At 31.3% G+C, this 15,361-nt stretch overlaps 1 protein-coding gene and 1 non-coding gene across 2 annotated transcripts; one reads left to right on the top strand and one right to left on the bottom strand.

Annotated features, from left to right (window-relative positions):
- Window positions 1-726: 726 nt before the first annotated feature.
- On the bottom strand, window positions 727-8,453 carry LOC119612546 (CD180 antigen). Its single transcript, XM_037968359.1, has 5 exons — window positions 8,182-8,453; window positions 2,731-2,956; window positions 2,256-2,659; window positions 1,824-2,192; window positions 727-1,759 (listed from the first exon to the last, which is right to left on the bottom strand). Exons 1-5 carry the CDS (start codon window positions 8,203-8,205, stop codon window positions 1,211-1,213), a joined length of 1,572 nt encoding a protein of 523 aa, XP_037824287.1. The 5' UTR covers window positions 8,206-8,453; the 3' UTR covers window positions 727-1,210.
- Trnaa-cgc lies at window positions 4,183-4,254 on the top strand. Its single transcript has one exon. It is a non-coding gene; the product is annotated as a tRNA-Ala (tRNA).
- Window positions 8,454-15,361: the final 6,908 nt, after the last annotated feature.

Below are 15,361 nucleotides of genomic sequence, written 5' to 3'. Positions count from 1 at the left end.
CCTACTTCGTTATGGAACCTTTCTCCCTGCCATTAAAACCTGAGATTCTGTATTCTAGGACAGTGGCAAAATAAGTTCTCAACCGTCTCTGCTTCATCACTTACTGATAAATGCCCTAATTAAGCAATGCGCCGTTAAAAACCTGCTCCTATCCATTCCTATAAGTATCTGGATCAACATCAAGTCTTGGTCTTTCATATTTTACAATTTATTCTATCACTGGTTGATGATGTCACGGATTCTCTTGAAAATCAACCTATAATAGTGGTGGTTTTACTCTTCTATCCCTATCTTCTATGTCATAACCATGCACATTACAGTACCTCGAAACCTAACACAGTCTCATAATGTAGCAAGAGCATTTCTACAATCTGGCGCAAATGTACCGTGGGACATGTCAATGCTCTAAGAGCAGCTTGATTATCGATACAAATTTTCTCAAGCGACCCTAGATCGATATGATTCCGTATCTGTTCTATCGCTTTCCAGATCACTATGATCTTTATATCGGCATCAGCGATATAGACACCGACACGTCTATCCGTCTATCCGATACAAGCCAATCGCCCCCAGTTGGAAATTCCATTAGAGGTGTTTCCTCGAAAATAAAGTTGTAATTCTATTATGTGTAATTCCACAAAGAGGATGAGCTACCATGATCAAGTAGACCTTCTTCGCGCAGAATTTTTGTCTAGTCGCCATTGAAAAACATCACAAAACTTTTCAAGTTATAATAATATTTTTATTAAATTTACATAAATACTTTTTGTTTTATTTACAAATCAAAATAAATAAAGCTACAACTTACACATGTACTGCATATAATGTTAAGTACAAATTAAAAACAATATAAAAAATTATAAAAAATGGCAAATATTCATTAATTTGAACGGCAGATATTAATTAAACATTAAGATAAAACAGAAATATAAAAATATAGAACAAAAAAAAAAAACGAAAGTCGGGGTTATCGTACACAATATTATTAACAATCTTTGGTCAAAAATTCGTTTAATTCTTTTTTTGTTGTATCTTACACAATTGTTTTTTTTTTCATATCAATATAAAAAAAAAACTTACACTTAAAACTAGATTTATTAAACCCAATTACAAACATATTTTTAAACCTTAATTTACTGCTTAAAATCAGCCTTGAATTACTGTTTTAAATATACAAAATGAAAAAATTTCTGAATGTTTGAAATAATTATCAAACACTTCCATTACTTACGGCACCATTTGTATGACCCTGTGAAAATGCTGATAGATTACTACTACGCACACTGGTATAACGTATAGGTTCCACACCGAAATCGTCTCGTTTTAAACGTCTTCGTATACACACCACTATAAAACCGATAATTAAACCCAACACCACTACAACTGATGCAGTAATAACGGTTAAGATAATATAACGTTTACGTCTAAAACGTGGTGGCTCCTCATCGATAACTTTGTATTTTTTGGGAATTTGTAAAGAACAAATTTGTTTTAAGGTTAAATTAGATAAACGGGCACCCGCAAATATATAGGGACTATCGCAACGTATCGGTTCATCTGCATAAAGATAATGTGAACCAGCGTACTCTAGCACTTGGAATAGCTGACAATCACACATCCATAGATTGCCAATAGTTTTAAATGTTTTGAGTAATGGCCAAGGTTTTGGTAAAGTGATATTTGTATTATTAGCTGCAGACACCGATGACAGATCCATATTGAGATTAAGAGTTGTTAGACTGCAATATGAGATGTCCAACTAAATAAAAAAACATTAAAGATTTGTTAATTTTGAAAACATAAATATATTTTTAGAAACTTACATAGGTCAAGTTTCCACAATGCATTAAGCTATCTAAATCAAAGCTCTCCAACTTGTGATTGTTTGAACAGTCTAAATGAGTTAAATGCTCCAAACGGGAAAAGGTATTATTCTGTATGCTCTTTAAATTTGGCATACCACTAATATTTAGATGCAACAAGGCTTTTAAACCCAAAAAACTGCCTTCACTAAAATCACTGAATTTATTGCCGGCTAAATTTAAGCTGCGCAAACTTTGCCCAATCAATTGGAAATTTTCGGGTAAATGAACAAATTCATTGCCAGCCAAATTTAATACCTTTAAAGAAGTAAGTTTCTCAAAAATAACCTTAGCCAGAGATTTAATACCGGTGTGAGAGAGATCAAGGTTCTGGAAATTAAATATACAATTGTTAACATTTTTAAAAACATATTTCAAAACACAAAATCTCACCTCCAACGAAGACGCCGAAGCCAAAGCCATAGTAGTTGGATTATCCAAAACCTTAAAGCTATTCCAACTTAAATTTAATTTCGTTATATTAGGCGTATGCTCAAAAATTCTTCGATCCAAAGAGTTAAGTTTATTGTGACTTAAATCCAATTCAATTAAAGCAATCGGTTCATAACTGGTTATATGATAGGGTCCCCTAAAAACATCCGGTGTCAATTCATCATTTGTGATTTCGTTATAAGCCAAATCCAATGAAATTATATTTGGAACATCCATAAAAGTGGGTACTTGCAAATGTTTGATACCACAATGGCGACAAGCAAAACTCAATGTACCATTGGTTGAAGGCAATTGTTGCAATATATCGATTGTGTTACCCGAAAAACTGGCCACAATTACGTTTTCTATTACAAGTGCAAGAGGTAATTAAAATTGAGGATGTTATAAATATGTATATCAACCTATGCGAACTTACCTTTTCCATTATTTTTGCCAAATTCTTCTGGCCACCTTGCCAATATATGCTTGAATCCTTTCATCACACAACTTAACATGTGATGTGTTTGATTTTTATTGCCAACATCTTGTGTATCTAAACATACACATGTTTCACAAATGTTTGCAACATTTTCGTATGGTATATTTTCATGCTGGCCGGCAATATGTGGTAGCCAACATACTGTTGTTGTAAAGAATAGTAACTGTAAAGATATATAGAAATGAAATAATTCATATTAGTATTTTTAGTGATATACAATATATTTTTTGGAAATTTAGTTATAACAGATTCTTAACTATATAATATATCATTAGAAGTGTGGGGCCATTATAAATAATGTTCATTGAATTCAATCAGTGGCAATATTTAAATTTTAATGGGTCTCCGAAGTTTTAGGAATACACTTGGTCGTTCGTTCATTTTATGCGGCCAAAAGATTTATTTGGCGTGCAAATCGATTTGTATACCACTTTCACTTTGAATATACATATTTACTACTCGAATGCTTGTTCGAACTTTTAGATCAAACTATCTCTTGCTGGTAAAAACTTTCCCAACTACTGTCAAATGGGTGGTCATTACTAGATCGTCTTAAAATTTTACAATGACCTAGAATTTATTTTCTTTAAGCCCTGTTTATTCCACCTCCGGTTATCGTTTAACCTGTAGATATTCTACCGGTTAAAATATTTTTGTATGAAAACTGTCAATTTAACCCTACCATAAAATATAACCAGACATTGAGATAATGGGGGAAAGTGATATATTAAGAGTAAAATTACAATGTGTGTAACACACGGAATTCCGTTTGTAATTTCTAACCCATAAAGTATATACATATGTATATTCTGGATCCTTTTAGATATCGGAGTCGATTAAGCCCGTCTGTATGTTTGTTGAAAACAATTATCTGAAAATCCCAGATATCTTCGTAATCCAAATCTCCAACAATTCTGTCATATATGCTTTCGAGAAGATCACTATTTAAAGTCAACAAAATCGGTCCAAATAATAATTTAAATATGAGCAAAAATCCCAGACAATCTCTGAAAACTTCATAAAAATATAAAGCAATAACAACATACAGCTTCATGTGATAAATGTTTTACTGTTTATATTCTTATGTCAGTCTGCAAAATATGTAATGCAAAAACATAAAAAAAAATGTTGAGGAACATTTGCTTAGACACATGTATCTTTACTTGCTCTTATTAATGAAAGTAAGGAAATCATAAATACATGTTGTATTAATGTATGTTGCAGCAACAAGTAAAATTTATTTAAAAATAGCACAAACATATAGGATGACTCATTCGTACTACACATATATCAACTTATTTATAGAAGTGAGGGTTTTGTGCGAAAAAATATATAACAGTGTGTGTGTGCTGAGTTAAAGTATAATATTTGGCAAACGGCGCGTTACTTGGGGATGTAGCTCAGTGGTAGAGCGCTCGCTTCGCATGTGAGAAGTCCCGGGTTCAAACCCCGGCATCTCCAGAATCATTGTGTAGAACTTTTTTATTATTTAATTTTTTTAAATAATTAATTTTATAGATCATGCATATATTCTTCATTTAAAATGGGTTACAAACCCATTTTAAAAGCTCTCAATATTTTTAATCATATAAATATTTAGGGCACAATTGTATGTCATTCTTATTATTTGTAAATTTGATTGATTAATTGTATTATTTTTAATTAAATTTAATGTCGAAGATTAAATTCAAAATACCAAAAGTGAGTGTAGTTGTTTAATTACTATTCTAGATTTATATGTACTTCAACAATGTGTATACATTTGTACATATGTATGTATGTATGTACATATTTTATTTATGAAACGCAATTTGATTCGTAATACCTCTTTTATGGGGAACAAAGTTCGATTGATAATTGAATTTACAGGTTTTTTAAACAGATCAAGCTAACCCACTAATATTTGTTAAAAGTCATGAATTCTAAGTGCTTTAGGAATGTTTAAAAAATGCTCTTTAACATTTATAAATATATTCTCGACTTAAGAAACAATACAACATTTTCAGAAGCGTAATAAATGTTACTAAACGATGATATATATGGCAGATAATGTTGGTCTCTCTATATTTATGGGTGGTGTAAATATTAAAGAATCAGAAACTCTTGATGTTCTGGGTATGAAAATACAGTGCGATATCCGATGGACTAAACACATTCTCCAACTGTTGAAAAAACCATTCAAGTTTCTCGGTTTTTTGAAATGATTTAAGATATACTTCACTCCATCTGATCTTCTTACTATTTACACCACTTATATTCGACCGAAAATGGTATACAACTCCCATGTATGGGTCGGAGCTTCAAAGTCTATTTTGGAGCTACTCGACCGCGTATAAGAGAGGGCGAAGGTACTTTTCGGTGACAATAGGGTACCTAAATCTATTGATTCACTGGAGCACCGTCGCAACTGGTGTGTATTTTACTGCTCTATCGATACTATAATGGAATGTGTTCTCCGAAATTAGGGAACTCGTTCCCGGTACTCGTATATATTTACGCAGCACACGAATGTCATCAAGAACACACCCATTTGGGGTCGATTGGCAAGTGGACCGCACAACACATTACAGGGGAAATTCTTTCTTCAGCCGCTTTATTCGTATGTGGAACAAACATCCTGCAGAAGTATTACCCGTCATTTTCGAGGCGGTTTCGTGTGAAAAGGCTTAAATCAAATGTCCACAAGCACTACTCCCTCTATCCTCTCTCCCACAACCTATTTTCCTAGTTCCAGCACAATGCACTGCATGAGTAGGGATCATCCCCTGAGTGCTGATCCAAGAAAAAATCAATTTCAAGGATAGGGGCGGCGGTTTACCCCTTTCAAAATCAGAAAAAGGGTTTCATTATGGGAACACTATTGGCTACCACGTAGTGATAGGGCCTAATTTTGGTCATTACCCTAATTTGCATACAATCTCTTATTTGCAACTAAGTGTTCATAACTCAAAAAACTTAGTTTCGAGTAAAACGACTAAAATTTTTTACTTTGGATCAAAGCAAATCTTTGAGAAATATTTTTTTCGAAATTATTTGAAAATTGTGATATATACTTAGATAACAATGTTTAAATAAGGGAGTTCTATGGAAGTCCTTCTTATTGCAAAGATTTTGTTCCATTAACGGAATTACGTATTTCATCAAATAAGTACTAGATGTTAGACATAGAGACAAAAAGAAGGCAAAGATCATATGCTAAGCATGTCCCCCGGTGACATTGCAAAAGCTGCCTTCGATTAGACACCCCAAGGAAACACACGGAGGAGCGGTCGTCCACTGCATACATGGAGACGACAACTTGAGACCTTAGCTAGAGCGAAATAAGGCAAAAGGAATCTAACAGATCTGGATGGAGCTAATGTTTTGGCTTTCTGTTCCTCATAGAAACCATAGGACATAATAACAACCAGTATGGTGATTAACGAATAAAATGTTATCTAGAGCTTCTGCATAGACTGCGAATATGTAAAGAACTGCAATATGTGCGAAGAACCTATATTTTGCTCGAGCCAGATCTGAATTTTAATCTAGAAATGAAAGTTGCTCCTCTACAAAGATGATTGTTCAGATTACTCAATAGAATGAGGATCTTAATTTTAATCTATAGATTTATTAACACAATTTACAACGTAAAATTTCGTATCATTAACGAAACTTTTCATTGAATTAACATAAACAGGTTAACGTTTAAGTTCATTGGGGTTACGAAACTTGAATATCGTTCTACATATGGGCAATTTTTCGTTTCCACATTTGTACGCCTACAGAGTGGTATAGATTTTGTAAATTGCCTCATACTTGAAAAATAATTTTGTCATCAGAGAGTAATATTATATGTGGAAAAAAATTCATTCCATTCAGAACATTGTTTTCCAAAATAGGGAAGTAAAATGGGGGAATATCATACGTGACAAAAACAGAAGTGATATCTTCTAAGATAAAGGAAATTTAAATGTCAATTTTTTAAAGATCACGTAATTTTCGTTAAATATTTGATAGGTGTGAACGTATCTTAAGTGTTTTTCGGACATTAAACTTTGTACGGAGGATCATGGTCAAATGAGGTCTCAATGTTATGAAAATCATCTATATGATTTAGAATTGTATATAATTTTCGATCTACCGATTTTTGAAAAGATAGTATTATAATTAACATCCATTTGTATGGATTATGGGGAATTTTTCAACATCCTTCGTCTTTGGTATAACAAAAGATTATACACCAAATTTTGTCGAATTATCTTTAAAAAAGCAAAAGTTTCAAGGTTTTTATTTTTATTTATTCATCATTTACCTTTCCATGGAATTAACCATGTACAAGTTACAAGATATTAGTCGTACTTTCTTGGATCAAAAGGTAAAAATGTTGCAAATGAGATGTATAATGTCCACTAGACCAAAGAAACATTCATTATGAAACGGTGATTGTAATAATTCCAAAAATGTCTATTAAAATCAGAGTAAGTCGTTAATGTTAATAGGTGGAAAATGATTTCGACTTTTTTGTTCCAAACGTAAATTCCGTCGAAAATCGATTAATACAACTCATATTCTTTGAAAAACAAGTAAGAAATTATAGTCGGGCGTGGCCGACCATATGATACCCTACACCAGTTATGAATATTAAATGTGATTTATTTTTCATAATAAAGCATTTATCTTCAATATTCCCTTGTTCCGATACATTTAAGCAATTTATGGATGAAAAACTAATTTTCTGAAAGAGGCTTTATATGGGGGCTAGGGGCAAATATGGACCAAGCCCGATAAAATTTTGTGAATATATTTATATTGACTTAATATTTTATTGAGCTGAATTTCATCCCGATATTTGTGTTTATAAGCTAATTTGGGACATTCAAGTAATTTTCTGAAGGGGACTTTGTATGGGAGCTAGGGTCAAATGTGGCCCGATCTTTATGAAATTTGGCAGGGTCATCAAGACTTCTATAAAACTTAGTTGTGCCGTATTTTATCGATATATCTGTATATTTAACAAAATTGTGAGCTCAGAAGCCCTTTTCGGGGGGTTCTGTTGTATGGGGGCTAGGTGAAATAATGGACCGATTTTAACTATTTTCAATAGGCTTCGTCCTTAGGTCAAATAAAACGTGCGTGCCAAATTTCATCCAATTATCTTGAAAATTGCGACCTGTACCTTGCGCACAAGGTTTACATGGACAGCCAGCCAGCCAGACGGACGGACGGACGGACAAAGCTTAATCAACTCAGATTCGATTCTAAGCCGATTGGTATACTTTAAGGTGGGTCTAGGACGAATATTTTTGAATGTTACAAACATCAGCACAAATCCAATATACCCTCCCCACTAAAGTGGTGTAGGGTATAATTAATCTTAAAATTATTAGTTTACATTTTTAAACTTACCAGTAATAAACTATATTTATCCATTTTCGTAGTAGTATGTAGTTTTTTTTAAAGGCTCTCTTTTTTAGTTTATCATTTAAACATTATAAAACAATTCTTGGTGAGGAATATTTGTATATCCAGTAGCAATGTAATTAATTATGGCACTATTTAATATATTTTATAAGAATTTATAATAATACGAACACCACGTCATTTAATATTTCTTTTTAAAAAAATATACTAACTTTATTACTTTTTCCTTGTGTTTTACCAGCAATTTTTAAACAAAATGTTGTATTTTTTCTTTTATTTATATGTTATCAATTTTGCTGTTGTTGTTTGTGTATAATTTACTTTTTATTGATAAAGTAAATATTACTTTTTATAAATTGATTGAACACATTTACTTTTTTTTAAATAAGTAGTATAATTATTTTATTTGTTTAAAGTTATAATTTCTTAAACACCTGGATATTTTTTGGGAAAAAAAATATATGTTTTTAGTATACTTTTTAGAAATAAATTATAGTTTTAGTTAGTTTAGGAAATCGTTTATGCCGTTATGTTTAAGAGTTAAACATATACTGAATTCTATAAAAAACAAAAGCTTTTTTTCAACTTAACCATTTTGTAAGATTTTCATTCTGAAATATACACACCCCAACTGTAAACTTTTCCAATTTACTGATTAGATTAAATGCACTCTATAATGGGTAATATTATGTATGGTATTGGATCAATACTGTTGTTATACATTGTGAAAGATTTTGACGGAAGTTGCAAAAGTGAACTTATTTTGCAATTGAAATTTTTCAAAAATATTCAAATCTAAATCATATTTTGAATTCAGAAATTTATTTGAATTTGTAAAATTTGATTTTGTAAAATGTATAAATATTACAGATTTGATATAGGTTGCCGAATATTTTGCTATCAAATCTAAGATAGAGAGTAATGAATATAGTCGAAATATTTTCTAGCCTAATACTAGATTAGGTCCAAGGATAACGTAAAATGTATTAGTACATAAACGAAGTTACTTTTTGATTAAATTTAGAAGGAAAATTCCCTATTTGACAAATAGGTTGAACGTGAAAATTGTTGATTCAAATTATATAAAAAACGTCATAATCGGAATATACTCCTTTTTACTGATTTCAAGAACTTGAAATATAAATTCACATTCTGTTGAAATCTTGTAGACCGAGATTTTTCGACCATATAATATATTTTTAACCTTTTTCTAAGACGATCTAGCCATGTCCCTCTGTCAGTCTGTTGTAGACATGATAGAGCCTAAACGAGAGAAGCTAGAAAGCTAAAATTTTACACAAATATTATCCATTGATAGAAAATCTTTGGTATTCACAATAGGCTATATTGGTCCCATACAAGTGACCCAAACCTTAAATATAAGGTCCCCTTCAGAAAATGTTTAGAGTTTACAACTGGCTTAAATATGGTAAAAATCAATTTTCCCCAATATAAGGCACATAATAGTTTTATCAAGTTTTATGAGGATCGATCGATCCACTCATATAATTTCCCCTTAGAAAATTATTTTTGCACTCATTACTAGCTTAAAAAATGACGAGTACAGCGATGAAATTATATAGGTAGAGAAATCGTTCTACCAAATTTCATGAGGATCTAACTATAACTGACCCTAACGCCATACAAGGTGTTTTCAGAAAAATTATTAGCAAAGGAATCGATTAATAAATAATAAGATTCGGCATAGTTGAATATAACTTCTCTTACTTGTTAATGTAGGGTTACAAAATATTCGACAGATATGAAAATATTTCTTCAATATACATATTTTATTTATAAATTAAAAAAAATGTTTATATAGTACTATTGATATTATCTACTCTCGACCGATAAGATAAGATTATTTTTTCCTCTTTTTTTTTTTTTTTTTTTTTTTGTTTATTTCAAAACAAAACTAAAGCTTTTTTTTCGTAACAAAAAATGAAAGTCAAGCCAAGAAAAACCAATATTTTTAGGTCAAATTTTTTATCATTAATAAAATACATATTTTCTATTTCAACAGTTTTTCTCGAATGTGTCTGGCCAATTAGTAGTACTAAATGTTTGTGGATTTTTATGGCGCTTGAAAACAGAAATATTAAATTACCAACCAAATTGTCTCTAAACAATGAACCACAAACATTTTAATTTCCAAAGGCATATAATAGTTATATTTGCCTATAAACTCTTTAAAGCGATATGTGTAATATTAAAAACATGATTCATGAAATTCAATCTAATTTTGAGTCATAAATTCAGATGTTCGGTGTAAACAATAATTCGAATTAACTGAATGTATAATAAACATGCTTATAAAAGAAAACAAAACATTATTTAAAGTTCTCAGGTAGATTTTTAAAAAACAAAACCTATTTTTCTTAAAAAGAAAAATAGGTGAACAACGGGTAAAGTAGCATTTTATAAAGGAGGCAAAGTTGTTTGGTGTTGTATATTTAAATAACTCATATCGCATTTTCAGCAAAAAATACTATTGAATTAACCCATTGATATAGTCTAGTCTATAGTCTAGTCTATAGTCTAGTCTATAGTCTAGTCTATAGTCTAGTCTATAGTCTAGTCTATAGTCTAGTCTATAGTCTAGTATAGTCTAGTCTATAGTCTAGTCTATAGTCTAGTCTATAGTCTAGTCTATAGTCTAGTCTATAGTCTAGTCTATAGTCTAGTCTATAGTCTAGTCTATAGTCTAGTCTAGTCTATAGTCTAGTCTATAGTCTAGTCTATAGTCTAGTCTATAGTCTAGTCTATAGTCTAGTCTATAGTCTAGTCTATAGTCTAGTCTATAGTCTAGTCTATAGTCTAGTCTATAGTCTAGTCTATAGTCTAGTCTATAGTCTAGTCTATAGTCTAGTCTATAGTCTAGTCTATAGTCTAGTCTATAGTCTAGTCTATAGTCTAGTCTATAGTCTAGTCTATAGTCTAGTCTATAGTCTAGTCTATAGTCTAGTCTATAGTCTAGTCTATAGTCTAGTCTATAGTCTAGTCTATAGTCTAGTCTATAGTCTAGTCTATAGTCTAGTCTATAGTCTAGTCTATAGTCTAGTCTATAGTCTAGTCTATAGTCTAGTCTATAGTCTAGTCTATAGTCTAGTCTATAGCCTAGTCTATAGTCTAGTCTATAGTCTAGTCTATAGTCTAGTCTATAGTCTAGTCTATAGTCTAGTCTATAGTCTAGTCTATAGTCTAGTCTATAGTCTAGTCTATAGTCTAGTCTATAGTCTAGTCTATAGTCTAGTCTATAGTCTAGTCTATAGTCTAGTCTATAGTCTAGTCTATAGTCTAGTCTATAGTCTAGTCTATAGTCTAGTCTATAGTCTAGTCTATAGTCTAGTCTATAGTCTAGTCTATAGTCTAGTCTATAGTCTAGTCTATAGTCTAGTCTATAGTCTAGTCTATAGTCTAGTCTATAGTCTAGTCTATAGTCTAGTCTATAGTCTAGTCTATAGTCTAGTCTATAGTCTAGTCTATAGTCTAGTCTATAGTCTAGTCTATAGTCTAGTCTATAGTCTAGTCTATAGTCTAGTCTATAGTCTAGTCTATAGTCTAGTCTATAGTTAGTCTAGTCTATAGTCTAGTCTAGTCTAGTCTAGTCTATAGTCTAGTCTAGTCTATAGTCTCGTCTAGTCTAGTCTATAGTCTAGTCTAGTCTATAGTCAGTCTATAGTCTAGTCTATAGTCTAGTCTCTAGTCTAGTCTATAGTCTAGTCTATAGTCTAGTCTATAGTCTAGTCTATAGTCTAGTCTATAGTCTAGTCTATAGTCTAGTCTATAGTCTAGTCTATAGTCTAGTCTTAGTCTAGTCTATAGTCTAGTCTATAGTCTAGTCTATAGTCTAGTCTATAGTCTAGTCTATAGTCTAGTCTATAGTCTAGTCTATAGTCTAGTCTATAGTCTAGTCTATAGTCTAGTCTATAGTCTAGTCTATAGTTAGTCTATAGTCTAGTCTATAGTCTAGAGTCTATAGTCTAGTCTATAGTCTAGTCAGTTATAGTCTAGTCTATAGTCTAGTCTATAGTCTAGTCTATGTCTAGTCTATAGTCTAGTCTAGTCTAGTCTATAGTCTAGTCTATAGTCTAGTCTATAGTCTAGTCTATAGTCTAGTCTATAGTCTAGTCTATCTAGTCTAGTCTAGTCTATAGTCTAGTCTAGTCCTAGTCTATAGTCTAGTCTATAGTCTAGTCTATAGTCTAGTCTATAGTCTAGTCTATAGTCTAGTCTATAGTCTAGTCTAGTCTAGTCTATAGTCTAGTCTATAGTCTAGTCTATAGTCTAGTCTATAGTCTAGTCTATAGTCTAGTCTATAGTCTAGTCTATAGTCTAGTCTATAGTCTAGTCTATAGTCTAGTCTATAGTCTAGTCTATAGTCTAGTCTATAGTCTAGTCTATAGTCTAGTCTATAGTCTAGTCTATAGTCTAGTCTATAGTCTAGTCTATAGTCTAGTCTATAGTCTAGTCTATAGTCTAGTCTATAGTCTAGTCTATAGTCTAGTCTATAGTCTAGTCTATAGTCTAGTCTATAGTCTAGTCTAGTAGTCTATAGTCTAGTCTATAGTCTAGTCTATAGTCTAGTCTATAGTCTAGTCTAGTCTAGTCTATAGTCTAGTCTATAGTCTAGTCTATAGTCTAGTCTATAGTCTAGTCTATAGTCTAGTCTATAGTCTAGTCTATAGTCTAGTCTATAGTCTAGTCTATAGTCTAGTCTATAGTCTAGTCTATAGTCTAGTCTATAGTCTAGTCTATAGTCTAGTCTATAGTCTAGTCTATAGTCCAGTCTATAGTCTAGTCTATAGTCTAGTCTATAGTCTAGTCTATAGTCTAGTCTATAGTCTAGTCTAGAACATAGTCCCTTGAATATAAGAAATTATGCCAAATTACCCGGAAACAATATTTTAAGTACCACAATGGGATAATTAAACTATTTTAAACCATACCTACGCGTTACAGTTTTCTGTCTGTTTCTTAAAGTATTAGCTAGCCTTTTCTTAATCTAATTATTAATACCTTTTTGATGTTTTGTTTACTCGTACAACAAAAGCAAATTGCTCAAATTCAATTTTTAACAATAAATAATAATACTTTTCGGAAGTTATGTATCTGCTCTTTATTTATATTTTATTAATTTACTTTTACGTATGACTAATTTCCATACTTTAAGACTGATTTTTGTACACATATAAAAAAGGAATGTTTGTGAGAAAAAAACTTTTATTAAAAGGTTCATTTTATTGAACTTTTGTAGTAAGTTCTATATAATGCCGTAGTTTTTTTTTCTTCAGTTTTTTTTTTTTATACAATTCCATTGAACTTTTCTTTATTTGTTTGTATCTTAAATTTTTAAATTGATTCATTTACACATTTGTGTTAATAACATGACAAACAAATATTCGTCTGACTGTCTATTTGTTCATATGTTGCTATGACTGATGAAAGAAAAAATCATGGATTTTGATGATAAAGATATTTTTCTTGAAGAATGAGCTAGAATGCGTTAGACATTAATGGATGGCATTTCGTTGAAATGGTTAAATCAAGTGAACCAAAATGTTAAATTATTATTTTCAGCAGCTGTTTCCAGGAGGCCTCAGTTATCTTATTAACTCAATGATCACTTTATGATATAGAACTTTTAAATTAAATAAAATATAAATAAAAAATCAGGATTCATATAACTATGGGGGTATATTGATTTTGTCATTCCGTTTGTAACACATCGAAATATTGGTCATAGACCCATAAAAGTATATATATTCTAGGTCCTTATTAAATTCTTAAACGATCTAGCCATGCCCATCCGTCAGTTGAAATCACGATAGGGACCACACGGGAGGAGCTAGACAGTTGAAATTTTGCATAAATATTCTATATTGCTAAGGTTTGTTTGGTATTGAAAATGAGCAATATCGGTCCGCGTTTTCGGATAGCCCCCATACAAGTGGACCTCCAAAAATCAGCTTTAACGAGCATAACTGTTTTATAACTATGAAATTCGACATAAATAAGTTTAATGTGAGCCAAAATTTTTCTACCAACTTTTTTGAGGGTCGGTCCATAATTGACCCTACTCCCCATATAATGTCCCCTTCAGAAAATGACTTTAACACTCATTACTGGCCTAAACGTTCAAGTATGGCGATGAAATTCGTTTCATATGAGCCAAAATCTTTCTAAAAAATTTTTTTTAGGATCGGTCCATAATTGACCGGTCTCCTTCAGAAAGCGACTTTAGCACTCATTACTGACCTAACCATTCGAGTATAGCGATGAAATTCTATATAAGTAAGTTTCTTACGGACCAAAACCTCTCTACCAACTTTTTTTAGGATCGGCCCATAAATGACCACCATATAAGGTCCCCTTCTGAAAATGACTTTAACGCTCATTAATGGCTTAAAAATATGAATATAGTGACAAACACATAGTGACAGACACACATACATAATTTTTATGCGAGCCAAAATCTCTCTAACAAATTTAGTGAGGATCAGTCCATAATTCACCATACAAGGTCCCCTTCAGAAAATGACTTAAACGTTCATTACTGGTTAATATAAATACGAGTATAGCGATAAAATTTGTAAGTAAGTTCCTCGCGAGCCAAAATTTCTCTAACAAATTGTATATAAAAATACGAGTTATGAAATACGGTTATGAACTTTGACATAAGAAACTTTTATACGAACGTTAACGAAGTTATAAGCGATTTTAGTTTTCTTATGTTTTTTGACCAAAAAATCGATTTTTGAAGGAAAATATGAGTGATCACAAAATAAGCTTATTTTTTCATTTAAACGTGTTTTAACGAAGTTATAAGCAATTTTTCGTTTTCTTAAGATTTATGCTAAAAAATCGATTTTTGAAGGAAAATATGAGTGATCACAATATAAGCTTATTTTTCCATTTAAACGTGTTTTAACAAAGTTATAAGCGATTTTAGTTTTTTTTACCAAAAAATCGATTTTTGAAGGAAAATATGAGTGATCACAAAATAAGCTTATTTTTCCATTTAAACGTGTTTTAACGACCAAAAAATCGATTTTTGAAGGAAAATATGAGTGATCACAAAATAAGCTTATTTTTCCATTTAAACGTGTTTTAACAAAGTTATAAGCGATTTTAGTTTTTTTGACCAAAAAATCGATTTTTGAAG

The sequence above is a fragment of the Lucilia sericata genome, unplaced genomic scaffold, assembly GCF_015586225.1.
Source record: "Lucilia sericata isolate MDLA Ls3-8-SP2 unplaced genomic scaffold, ASM1558622v1 Contig001730F_arrow, whole genome shotgun sequence".
In the NCBI taxonomy this organism is placed as follows: Eukaryota; Metazoa; Arthropoda; class Insecta; order Diptera; family Calliphoridae; genus Lucilia; species Lucilia sericata.
The sequence above is the reverse complement of the archived record's forward strand: the minus strand, read 5'-3'. Positions and strand labels throughout refer to the sequence as shown.